This window comes from Nicotiana attenuata, unplaced genomic scaffold, assembly GCF_001879085.1.
Source record: "Nicotiana attenuata strain UT unplaced genomic scaffold, NIATTr2, whole genome shotgun sequence".
In the NCBI taxonomy this organism is placed as follows: domain Eukaryota; kingdom Viridiplantae; phylum Streptophyta; class Magnoliopsida; order Solanales; family Solanaceae; genus Nicotiana; species Nicotiana attenuata.
This window is the reverse complement of record NW_017675705.1, coordinates 19496-32516: the sequence shown is the minus strand read 5'-3', so window position 1 is coordinate 32516 and position 13021 is coordinate 19496. Positions and strand designations below refer to the sequence as shown.

Sequence of the window (13021 nt, the reverse complement as noted above, 5' to 3'; positions counted from 1 at the left end):
AAGGCAAAAGCCAGGCTGGGGCTGGCTTTAAGCAGGCTTTGCAAGGAAAAAGCCAGGCTGGGGCTGGCTTTAAGCAGGCGACGCCAGGGTAACGTCAGGGCATCATCAGGCTTTAGCCTGGAGCCGCCAGGCCTGTGGAGCTGGGTGATTTTATGTTCTTGTAAGCTCAGATCCTTCTCTTCCCAAACCTTTAATGTAGAAATCATTCTAAACATTGCTAAACCATCCTCATATTGAGCATAAAGACATGCTAATACCACTGAGAAATGATTCAACAATCTCCAGAAGTTCCACATAACAGATTCAACCTTTTCCTTAACATTTGAGCATATTAGAAGTAGAATAAATTGCACCATCTAATACATGCTTATCACATTGGTCCTGTACACTATCAAAGCACCCCCAGAATGAGAATGTGACCATGCTAATACCACAGGAAAGTACCTTAATAGCATACAGAACGAGACATAAAAGAAACAAGCAAGTATGTGCAGATTCCAATCCTGTGAAGCCATCAGTCTGGGCCTCTTCTTTTTGCTATTCTAACCCTAAGGTTAGGATTTTGAGACTTGTCTAAATTAATCAACCTCCTCCCTGCACTAGGCAATTCCGAGAATGAGTGAAACTCAGATATACCTACAAAAGAGAAAACAATGTTAGCTATAAAATCCGCCACTGAGTTGCCTTCACTGAACACATGTTGAAAGATCACATTGAAGTTGCCCTTCATCTCTCTAATTTTCTTCACATCATTTGCAATTACCCAAGGAGGATCCCATTCCCCTTCTATCAATTTCTTCATCACTAATGAATCAGTATCCAATATGAGAGGGTGAAGATCATGCTCCACACAGTATTCCAATACTTGAAGAATAGCCTTCGCTTCAGCCACCACATTAGTTGTCACTCCCAGGTCTACTGCCCTTGCATACACCACATCACCTTCATCATTCCTCACACAAAAGCCTAATGAGCTAGGGCCAGGATTTCCATTTGAGGCTCCATCAGTATTGCATTTGTACCAACCATGAAAATGACGCTGCCATATTACTCTTGTAGTGATCAATATAGGTTTATATCCTTCAAAATATTGAATTATGTCTGGCCATAACAATGGAATATTAGTCATCCAAGCATACCTCACCCTTGCCAGTTGATGCAATGTCCTATTGATCTCATGAATCACCCTATTTGTCGACATCGAACCCCCATGTTTACCTGCATTTCTTCTCTTCCAAAGTTCCCAAGTGATGATAGCCGGTACTTCTTGAAACAATGGCTTTAGCTTTGGACAACATTGAGCATACCACCAATGCCTTATAACCTTCTTCAATTGAATCAATGGCACAGTAATTCCAGCAGCCCCCATGAACAAGTTCCATACTTTAGAGGCAGTAGGACTTGTGATAAATATATGCTCAATAGATTCCTCTTGGGGCTGCTGACAACACCAACACCTAGACATCATCATTTGCCCTTGCCTCCTCCATATGTCATCAATGGCTATTTTCTTCCTCCACAATCTCCACAAGAAGAAGGATATCTTAAATGGTGAGCCATTAATCCACATTAACTTGAATTCCTGATTAGGATCAGGTCTATGCCTTAATATTTGCCAAGCACTGCTAACACTGAACTTGCTTGAAGGAGTTGGCATCTAGTATGGCTTATCCCAGTATCCCTCACTGCCTTCATAATGTACATTTAGCCTTATATGTTCTGCAATTTCCTCATTGAAGGTTTTATTTAGCAGCTGATCATCCCATGTTTCACCTTGCCGTAATTCTGCCACGTCCTTAAGATCTTCATTGATTGGAAAGTCCTCAGGTAATACATGATAAAGTGCACCTAATCCAATCCAATTTTCATGCCAAATATTAGTTGTCCCACTCTTCAATTCCCATAGGATCTCATGTTCTACTTCTTCCCTAGCATTCAGCAGTTCTCTCCAAACATTAGACCCCCTTCTAAACTGCACCATCGTTGGTATCTCGTTCTTGCAATACTTATTCCACATGAAATTAGACCACAAAAATTTTGTGGTCCTAAACCTCCACCATAGTTCAACAAACAATGCCCTCGACACCTCATGTAAGGACCTAAAACCTAGGCCTCCTTCCTCTTTAGGAAGGCGAAGATTTTGCCATGAGGCCCAATGTTTGCTTCTCTCTTATTCCTTTGTGCTGCAAAAGAATCTAGCAAAAATCTTATGAAGATGATCCAGGACAATTTTTGGTAGATGCAGGACTGATAATATATGGACTGGCATACTTTGCAACACACTAGTAATGAATGTTGCCTTTCCTCCAAATGACAGCAACTTTCCTTTCCATGAATCCAATTTAGCCTTTACTTTCTTGATAAGATCTTCATAATATTCCTTCCTCCTTCTAGTGTAGAAAATAGGACACCCTAGATATGTGAAGGGGAATTTACCTTTTGCAAATCCTGTAATAGCTCCAACCGCCTGACACTATCCATTAGAAATCCTGGAATACATGTAGTATGAACTCTTATCTTTGTTGGTCATCTGGCCTGATATCTTCTCATAGTTCCCCAACACTGCCATAATCTTGCTCAAGGATGGAGGATGAGCAGAAGCAAAGATTATAGTATCATCAACATATGCCAAGTGGTTTAAAGGATCAGACCACTTAGGCATCCCAAATCCCACAAATGACCTGTCTTCAAATAGCTTATTCAAAGATCTGGAAAGTACCTCAACTGACAGAATGAACAATGCTGGTGAAAGAGGATCCCCTTGCTTCACACCCCTTGTAGACTTAAAGAACCCTGATGACTGCCCATTCACCAATACTGAATACCAGTTATTTGACATCAAGTTCCACACCATGTTGATGAAGTTCTCAGAAAATCCCATCTTCCTTAGTACATGAAATAAGTACTTCCATGAAACCCTATCATAAGCCTTAGCCATATCAAGCTTGATCACCACATTAGCTGGTTTTCCCCTTAACCTTATGTCAGTGACAATTTCTTGAGTCAATAAGATGTTCTCAAATATACTCCTACCCTTCACAAATCCGGATTGATTAGGAGATATTAGAGAAGGAAAAAAAATTCCAATCTATCATGTAACACTCTAGACAAGACCTTGTTAATGAAGTTGCTCAAGCTAATATGTCTTAAGTCAGAAAAGGTCTCAACTCTAGGTTTCTTAGGCAGCAACACTAGATTGGTGTGAGTGATGGATTTAGGCAGTGCAGCTCCTCCATAGAAGTGAGGCACCATGTTGTGTATATCAGCACCAATAACATCCCAGCATGTTTGATAAAATAGGCCAGTGAATCCATATGGACCACTAGCACTTTCCCCACTAAGCTCAAAAACTGTTGTCCTTACCTCTTCAATTGCTGGCAATCTACTAAGTTCCAAATTTTGTTCCACAGTGACCATCGAAGGTACATTATTGAGCAAGGAAAAGTCAGATGCATCACCTTCATTTGTGAACTGTTCTTGGTAAAAGTGCACTGCAGCTATAGCCAATTGCTCCTGGTCTTCAATCCATACCCCACTTCCACTTTTGATCCTCTTCAGTTGTAATTTCTTTCTTTTGCCATTGACATGATTGTGAACGAAACTTGTATTCCTATCTCCTTCAGCAAACCAAGTCATCCCAGCTTTTTGCTTCCAATACTGCTCCTCAATACTCAAGTATTTCTTCAATTCAGATTGTGTCTTTTGAAGCACAATCCTATTTTCAATTGAAGGCTCTTCTTCAAACAACATCTCTTTTACCCTAACAATGTCCTCCAAAATAGCCAATTGCTTGAAGATATCATCAAATGTTTCCCTACTCCATTTTGACAGTGCTGCCTTCACCCTATGAAATCAGCTTCCCAATTCTGCCTCACCACATCCACAAATGAAGTATGTTTAGTCCAAAAGTTCAAGAACCTAAAAGGCTTGACAAAATTGATGGTCTGCTCCCCACATGTCATTAACAATGGTGCATGATTTGATCCAGTTCTGATTAGATGTTCAACTTCAATAGTTGCAACATGTTTTGAAATGGCAAATTCACAAATATCCTATCCAATCTTTTGAATATACATGCAGCATTGGATCTCCCATTCCACCATGTAAATGGACTTCCTTTGTATCCTTGCTCGAACAAACCACAAGAATTTACACAAAATGAAAAATCCTCATATTTAGGCGGGTGTACCGGTAGTCCTCCTATTTTCTCATCTTCATGTAATATCACATTGAAATCCCCTCCTACCAACCATGGCAATTTCATATCACTTGCTAAGTAATACAAGTGATCCCACAATTCCAACCTCTCAATTGCTGAACATTTTACATAAACAAATGTCATCATCATGTGTTGCCCTAGGTCATGGTGAAGCACTCTCACAGTCACCTGTTGCTCAGTATCCTCCACTAATTCCCATTCCACCACTGCATCAAAAAACAACCATATGTGCCCATTAATATTTGCATAAGTCGTCTCCATATTCAACCTTCTTCTATACCTATCAATGAATCTTTTCTTTTGAAAAGGTTCCATCAATGCAACTACACAAAAGTTATGCTCCCTATTCATGTTGATCACCCTAGGAAAGGCCTGCTGTGTATTCATAGACCTTATGTTCCATATTAATGTCTTGATCAACATTTAGATAGAGAAGCTGCCCTCCCGGGCATAATTCTTAAAGGTTGTTGTGACTCTTTATTCTGATTCTTCTTTGTTGTCTTGCCTCCTTTTGCACTAGTTGTAGGTGATAGATCCCCATCCCTAGCCACCTATTTGAAATTTTCTTCTGTTGATTCATCATCTCCCTCATCCTCCATAGGATTTTGTCTCATTAAGTTGTCATTAATTGGTGCCACATTGTGTGTAACTAAATCATGTAGATGTTGTAGTGGGGTCTTCAATGGAATATTAAGTTGCAGCTACATAATTTGATCAGTGCCATATTCCATAGGCACTTCCTCTATTTCCCCAAATGCTCTTGGAACAATTGCGTGCTCATCATTCTTTTCACTGTTATTCTCCGATCCTACTGTATCATCCCTAACCTTCACATTATCATCAAGTTTGTTCTCCAATACATACATCGGAACACCATCTACATATGCCAAAATCTTGCCAGTTGCACTAGTAACAAGATTAACTATCGTTGCTTCATTAGGTGACCTTGGCGCCAGGCCTGGCGTCGCCAGCCTAACGCCTGTGGAGCCTGGCTTTAGGCCTGGCGTCGCCAGCCTATCGCTAGGTGGGCTGTTGTCCCTCACTTTGTCTCCTGTTGTCTTGGTCGTGCCTATTTGATCATCCTCTACCTCAATTGCATCACTACCTACAGCCTTTGTTGAGTTTATCTCATCAAGGTCTCAAGCTGCCCAGAATCTGCAAATGTTTTAGACGACATATCTTGACATGATTGGTTTGTAGTCACATTGAGTTGCCTTAGCTCCTCTTTGCTAGTTCTAAACCTTCTATGAACCTAGTCGATTGTGGATTCCCTATTAGCCTTTTCGTCAGTACTTTGATCACTAGGAACAATAGGATTATCCTTAGTTAAGTTCCCATTATGCTGATCTTCCAACAATTTCTTCACTGCTTCCTTCTTCACACGCTTAAGTTCTTGTTGGCTACTTTCTCCCGCTGGTTTAGTATTAGTAGGATTAGGGCTTGAAGCTCCGGTAGTGCCTTCTTTTCCTTCTCATAGCCCTTCTTTGATTGTTTTCCCCATGTTCCTTCTCCTTACCATTGCTATGATCCTCACCTTTGCCTTCAGTAATTTGTAGAATAGGTTGATAAACTTCCTCAACCTCTAATGCATTAAACTTGTTCTTGATTACTACCTCCTCAAGTTTGGCCTTCCCTTTACCCTTGTCAGCTTCCTTACTTTGTTTATTATCAACAATGTGACCCCTATTATCCCGTTGGTATTTGTTCTTCCTTGCTTGTATCCATTCCTGCTTGGCATGATTAGTAGCAGGCTTACCAACCACCTTTCCACTTGATAGAACCTTTGTTGAATTTGCAGCTGTACCAATTGCTTCAGTACTCACCACAATTGTCTTCTCCTTGCCTTGATCCTCAACATCTTCATCAAATCTCTTGTGTAACTCAGGATGAATTACCCAACATTCTGCCTCACTATGCCCTTGTTTCTTGCAAGGCTTGCAATATTTAGGCATATAGTCATACTTAATCCTGATCAATTTGAACTCTTCTGGCCCAGATTCATCAGCTTCCTCAACAATCTTAATACGTTTAGGGATATTACCTAGCAAATTCACTTTCACCTTTACCTTAGCACAACTAGGTCTAGTCCCATTTTGAGTTGCTAGGTCTACATGTAATGGATTACCAACTGCACGAGCTAATGAAAATACACATTCCTTACCAAAGAAATTTGGAGGAAGTTCTGGAAAACTAATCCACGCTATGGCAATTGGAGTCTCTTCATCAGGTGTCCACCATGGATTCCATTTTGTACAACGCATCTGCCACATGTCTAATTGAGCCTTTAAATAAAAAGCTGGGTTTGAGAGAAGATGAACATAATCCTCCAATAAAGACAGCCTAATTAACACATGATTGTCTTCAATCAAGCCAACTGAACAATGACCATTAATCTCACATTAAATTGGAATCACTTTTAATTCACCAATAACAGGCTTCCCATATGAAAATTTCCCAAGAACTGCAAGTTGAAGCCCTTGTTGTACGATGGATTGCTTCACTTCTTGTTTCTTCCACTTCACAATTGGTTCTCCATGAAGGAACTCAATTGGTTTCAATGTAGCTAGGGTTTGCATGTGCGTATTTATGACAGTAGGGTTTAATAAATTCGCATATGTTTTAGGTGGATTAGGGTTTGTATTAGGGTTTGTAGAGGTTGGAAACGGCTGAAGGGGGGAGGGAGACGACGGGCCAACCTCAGGAAGAGGCTGGTCACCGGCCGTGGAGGCCATGAAGGGCAATCGCTGGCGTGTAGTTGATCGCAAGAGAGAGGAGAGAGAAGAGGTCGGTTTTTTTCAATTTTAATAATTAATAAAAAAAAACATAAATTAAATACACCGACCAACTTTGGTCGGTAATTAAATTAATAAAATATATTTTCGAACAAAGTTGATCGGTAAATCATTTAACTTCTTCAGATGGTCGTTTTAATATACCGACCAACGTTTCGGTAATTTCCGACCAACGTGGGTCGGTATATTAAAACGACCATCACAATACCGTCCAAGCGTATTTGGCCGCGTGTTGGTCGGTAATTGGCCATAATCGACCAAAGTTGGTCGGTTTTTGTGGTCGGTATTTAGCGGATTTCTAGTAGTGTTAGTTGTTGATTAACATTGCTATGAATTGATTTTAATAAAACAAAAACTACTGTTACACTAAAAATTTTAAAAGAAAAGTCACACACAAATTATCAACCTTCACATATAATTAATTATACACGCTAATTAACAATCATAAGCCCGTGTTAAAAACTGCAGTAATAGGTAGTAGCTTCTCCAAATAAATTATCCAACAGTTCTTGCATTAACTAGGTTGCATTCAAAAAAAAAAAAAAATCTCAGTTCTCAACCATTCAACTTTAACTAGGTTGAATTTCTCGCCGGTTATAAGCTTCTCGGTTTTATTATTTTATCAGAAGAAGAATGAAGCTTAAAACATCAAAAACATGTTAACGTGGAAACACAAGATTAACTTTTATATTATCTATAAATAGAAACTAGGAAATTTCAGATCACATCAGGTCGTTGTAGTATAGTGGTGAGTATTCCCGCCTGTCACCCAGGTGACCCGGGTTCGCTCACCGGAAACGGAGATATTATTTTTAATATCCGTCCATCAGGTCGTTGTGGTATAGAGGTGAGTATTCCCGCCTGTCACGCGGGTGACCCGGGTTTGATACCCGGCAACGGCGATATTATTTTTAATATCCATCCATTTTATAATGGAATGCGGAGAATGGAGATAACCAGGCATAAAGACTTGAATCGGACTAATTAGTAACGATGGGTTTAGCCCATTTGAAATTTTGGTTTATGGGCCAGATTGCTTCCTTCCGTCAACTACTTCTTTGTATAAGTCAGTATGGTCTGTAGATTAGGCCTCATATAATATCGGACTAGCCATATCAGCCCACTTTACAGTTTAGAGCCCGTTTGGATTGGCTTAAAAAAAGTGGCTTTTAAGCACAAGTGCTTAAAAGCAACTTTTAAGTGATGAAACTTATTTTATAAAGAGAATTTTTCATAAAGCACCATCTTTTAGCCCTAATTAGTCATTTATAGATACCCTTTGCTATATTACTTGTTATAGATACCTTTTATGTTTTTATACAATATATTTCATGTATTTAAGCAGTTGTATTCATTAATACAACCAAAAAAATAGGCGTAAAAACGGGAACTCCAGCTAAGGGTATCTGTATTTATCTGTATTCAAGCTGAATACAGATAAAATTTAGTAACGTTTTTGCGCAAATTCTGAGAAGTTAAACTTGTTAAAAACGGAACGAAATAAATTCACATGATAGTCTCCTAATTTAACTCAAAGAAATAATACGAGTACACAATAATCTACTCAAAGAATGCAGAATAATCTTCTCCCTTTTTTCGTGAAAAGAAGAAAAAAAACAGAGCATCCAAATTCTTTAATTCTCTTCTCCTTTATTCGATTGATACAAATTATATACAAAATAAGTTATAGTTGCTCTATACATATGGCAAGTTTAACAGTTTTGTTGCGTCATTTTGGCAAGTGGAACGATGAGGGCAATTATATCGATTTTGCAATTGAGGGAATACTGATTAAGGAGTATGCCTCCTTTAATGATCTAGTTGCTTCAATTTCTAATCAACTGGGTATAGATTTGAGCTCAAAGACCATTAAAATACAATACAAAGTAGAAGGAAATTGCACGCCAATGGAAATACACAATGATATGGGTTACAGAGTGTATGTAGAATTGAAAAAAGAGAACAGAGAATTTGGGATGTATCCTTTGTGCGTAACTACTATCGAAAAAGAGCTCATAGACGGAGCAGTTCAAAGGTACGATTACGATACTGATAATACACTAGCTATAGAATTTGTCAATTCAGGAGAAGCGATTGGAGTGTTCGAACTCCACAATGATTAATTTCAAAAACCAATCAAAAGGAGGTTATGGCCGGACAAGTTTATAAGGATAAGGCTACATTGAAAGAGGTGATGGAGAGTTATGCTATAGCTCAAAGGTTTCAATTCCGGGTTGATCGGTCTAATGCTGTCAGGTTTGTTTTTTGTTTAAATTTGTTGTATTTATGCGTATTTGTGTGTTTCCTCCTGATGAACACATATGAAAACTTATATTTGTTTAGGGTGCTTAAATACATGTATTCAAATGTATTTTAATGGTGTACAAACACAACAGATGCTCTAATTATTTTCTTATTTTGTCTACTGTGGTATTAAGTGTTTGCATATTCATACAAGTGTATTCAGTTGTATTCATTGTGTTTGAACCCATGTAACTATATTGGAATTCAGTTGTATACAAAATTATATATACACTTGTGAATTTGTTAACATGTATTCAGGATGTATATATGTCAGATTCTATTTGTCTGATGTATGAGCTGTATTTGTTGTAAACAAGTATGCTAATCAAATGTTAAATGATTAATTCTTTGCAGCTATGCATTATATATATTTCAGAAGATTGTGAATGAAGGTTTAAGGCTTCAAGCATTAACAAATCATAACTATTCAAGGTGAGAGAATTCAATGATAACTATACATGTCCGCTGAAGGATAAGGTGTACGAGCAGCGGCAGGCTAGTAGCAGCCTTATAGGTGGTATTATAAGGCCAAAGCTTACAAACCATAAGAGGAAATACACTCCGAGGGACATTATTGATGATGTGAAATCAGATTTAGGTGTAGATGTTAGCTACATGTTGGCGTGGAGGGCTAAAGAAAAGGCAATGAATTTTCTTAGAGGTGAACCGGCTGATTCATACAAAAAATTACCAGGATACTTATATACAATGGATATGACATATCCAGGTTCCCACATCAGAATGGTAAAATCGCCAAAGAATGAATTCATGTACGTGTATATATCATTGTATGCCTTTATAAGGGGGTTTGATCATTGTAGACCAATTGTTGTTGTGGATGGAAGTCACCTAAAATCTTACTACACCGGTACATTCGTTTCGGCAAGCACGTTGGATGGTGCAGGTGAGTATCTGAATAATAATACAATATGTTAATATTTAAATATTGAAATACATGTATTAGAAATATTATATTCAATTGTATGTACAGGTCATATATTACCACTAGCATATGGTGTTATTGATTCAGAGAACGATGCTGCTTGGACGTGGTTCTTTGAGCAATTCAAGATAGCATACGGTGTAAGGGAAAACATGTGCATCGTTTCAGATAGAAATGAGAGTATCATTAAATCTGTATCGAGAGTGTATCCGGATGTACCGCATTTTGCTTGTATATGGCATCTATGGAACAACGTATATAAGAAATTCAAAAAGAGCCATGCCATGTTGAGCGAGATATACTTTTCGATGGCAAAAGCATACACAGAAGCTGAATTTGACAGACTAGTGGAGAAGGTGGAGAAGCTAGATATTAGGGTGAAAGAATACTTAGAGTTAGCTGGTTACGAAAAGTGGGCTAGGTTGTATGCACCTGTTAACAGGGGATGGACAATGACATCAAATATTGCTAAGTCAATCAATGCCGCACTAGTTTCGGCAAGGGAATTGCCAATATACGACTTCCCCGAAGAAGTTAGGAAGATGTTTGGACATTGGAATTGTAGTAACTGCAAAGAAGCTACACAGACATACAAGACGCTTGGGAAAAAATACCAGGAGATGCTGGAGTTGAATGAGAGAATGTGTACACGTATGACTGTAAGTTAAATTTTACTGTCATTGCTGTATATATTTTTAGTTAATTTCTGAATTACTGGCATGAATACAATTGAATACAATCATTTTTAAGTAGAACTACCATTAATATATATATGAATGCAACTACATTCAAGCACATAACATGCATATTATTCCATAGATCTGATATGAATACAACTGAATATAACTAATTTACATGCTGAAAAAACTATTGAAATACATCAGAATGCAACTAGCTATATGATATGTAAATGTTATATGTATTGTCAATACGTATGATTATAATGTTTTTGTTAGCATACTGTTGCCTAAACTACAGCAGACTTTTGATACGTTCTGCACTTCTTGCAGATGACATTTTGCTGGTCCATATATATGATGTATTCATATATATGCAAATGTTTCTGTTATATGTAACTTATTAATTCAACATTATACATTTGGTAATTCAGCTAAATGTGTTCAAAGCTTATATTTCTATTTTTAAATGTAGGTGGTGTCGTCAAATGAATACTTACATACGGTTAACGATGGTGGGAGGAATTACACAGTCTGCCTGTTAGAGAGAAAATGTGTTTGTGGGAGGTTCCAAATTGATGAATTGCCATGCCCACATGCTTGGGCTGTATTGAAGAGCAACTTTCTAATGCCAGATGAATATTTCTCTAACTACTACAAACCAAGTACAATTGTAATGACATACGATGTGCCAGTGTACCCGCTGAGGAGAGGAGGTTGTACCAGAACATGTAGCAGAGGAGGTTGTACTACCACCCAAATGGAAAAGACCTCCTGGAAGGCCAAAGAAGAAGCGCGATAAAACTTTAAGTGAACTGCTGCAGCCGAAAAACCAACATTCATGTAGCATATGTGGGCAGGGAGGACATAACAAGTGAACATGTAGAAATGCTCCACGTAATAAATAGTTTTATTCTGACATGTATTGGTGGTTAACGATTTGTCAATACTTATGATGACATTAGCAGCTATCTCTTTGTCAAGTAATATATATTGAAATGACTTTCGTTAATATTTCTGGAATACATTTAGTTGAAGAATTTGTATACAGATAAATATATATGAATTATATATTAAATTAAATACACCAAAATACAACTGAATACATCTGAATAATTTATTTAAATACAACTAGCTAATACTGAATAATACACTTAAATACAATTCAGAACATCTGAATACATATGACTACGTACAACCTGTTGTATACATCTGAAGTTGTGTTCTGTAATATGTATTATATGATAATGAAAGATATATCTGAATGGATGCAGCTGAATACAATTGAATACAACTGAAGATAAGCAGGAATACTTATGAATAAACCAGTAAAACTGTCATAGAAAAGTTGCAATTGTCATACACGAACAAAAATGTATAAGTGATAAGTTTTTAAAACTAAATAGCATCTACACCCAAAACTACTCAAAACAGTATCCTGAATAATATATATGAAGTATAAAGTAAATTTAATACACCCAAATACAACTGAATACACTTAAATAATACATTTAAATACAACTAGCTAATACAGAATAATACACTTAAATACAATTGAGTACACCTGAATACATATGACTACGTACAACCTGCTTAATACATCTGAAGTTGTGTTCTGTAATATATATTATATGAACTTGAAAGATATATCTGAATGGATGCAACTGAATACAATTGAATACAACTGAAGATAAGTAGGAATACTTATGAATAAACCAGTGAAACTGTCATTGAAAAGTTGCAATTGTCATACACGAACAAAAATGTATAAGTGATAAGTTTTTAAAACTAAATAGCATCTACACCCAATACTACTCAAAACAGTATCCTTCTTGAATCTACACTCCAAAACTAAAATGACCTAAAGCTATTCTAAAACTATCTGCAACTTTGCCTCCGACTCAGTGAATTGCCTAGCAATCTTTGAAGGTGCTTCATTCTCGCTTATGGCATCAGCGTCTATCTTGCACATAGCATAGTCCCAGAGGAGAGCACCATATCTTTGACGGAGTAGAGTAGAGTCAAATGTTGTTTTTGGAATCTCTCCAATAGTGCTCAGAAACTCTGCGTATGCTGCAACATGCAC

At 37.5% G+C, this 13021-nt stretch overlaps 2 protein-coding genes across 2 annotated transcripts; one reads left to right on the top strand and one right to left on the bottom strand.

Annotated features, from left to right (window-relative positions):
* Positions 1-4920: 4920 nt before the first annotated feature.
* Positions 4921-6951, bottom strand: LOC109220355. Its single transcript, XM_019384821.1, has 4 exons — positions 6645-6951; positions 5736-6593; positions 5513-5632; positions 4921-5324 (listed from the first exon to the last, which is right to left on the bottom strand). The coding sequence occupies exons 1-4, from the start codon at positions 6949-6951 to the stop codon at positions 4921-4923; spliced, it is 1689 nt and encodes a 562-aa protein (XP_019240366.1).
* A 2209-nt stretch (positions 6952-9160) lies between these two features.
* Positions 9161-11737, top strand: LOC109220354. Its single transcript, XM_019384820.1, has 5 exons — positions 9161-9267; positions 9670-9697; positions 9787-10219; positions 10307-10917; positions 11411-11737. Exons 1-5 carry the CDS (start codon positions 9161-9163, stop codon positions 11735-11737), a joined length of 1506 nt encoding a protein of 501 aa, XP_019240365.1.
* Positions 11738-13021: the final 1284 nt, after the last annotated feature.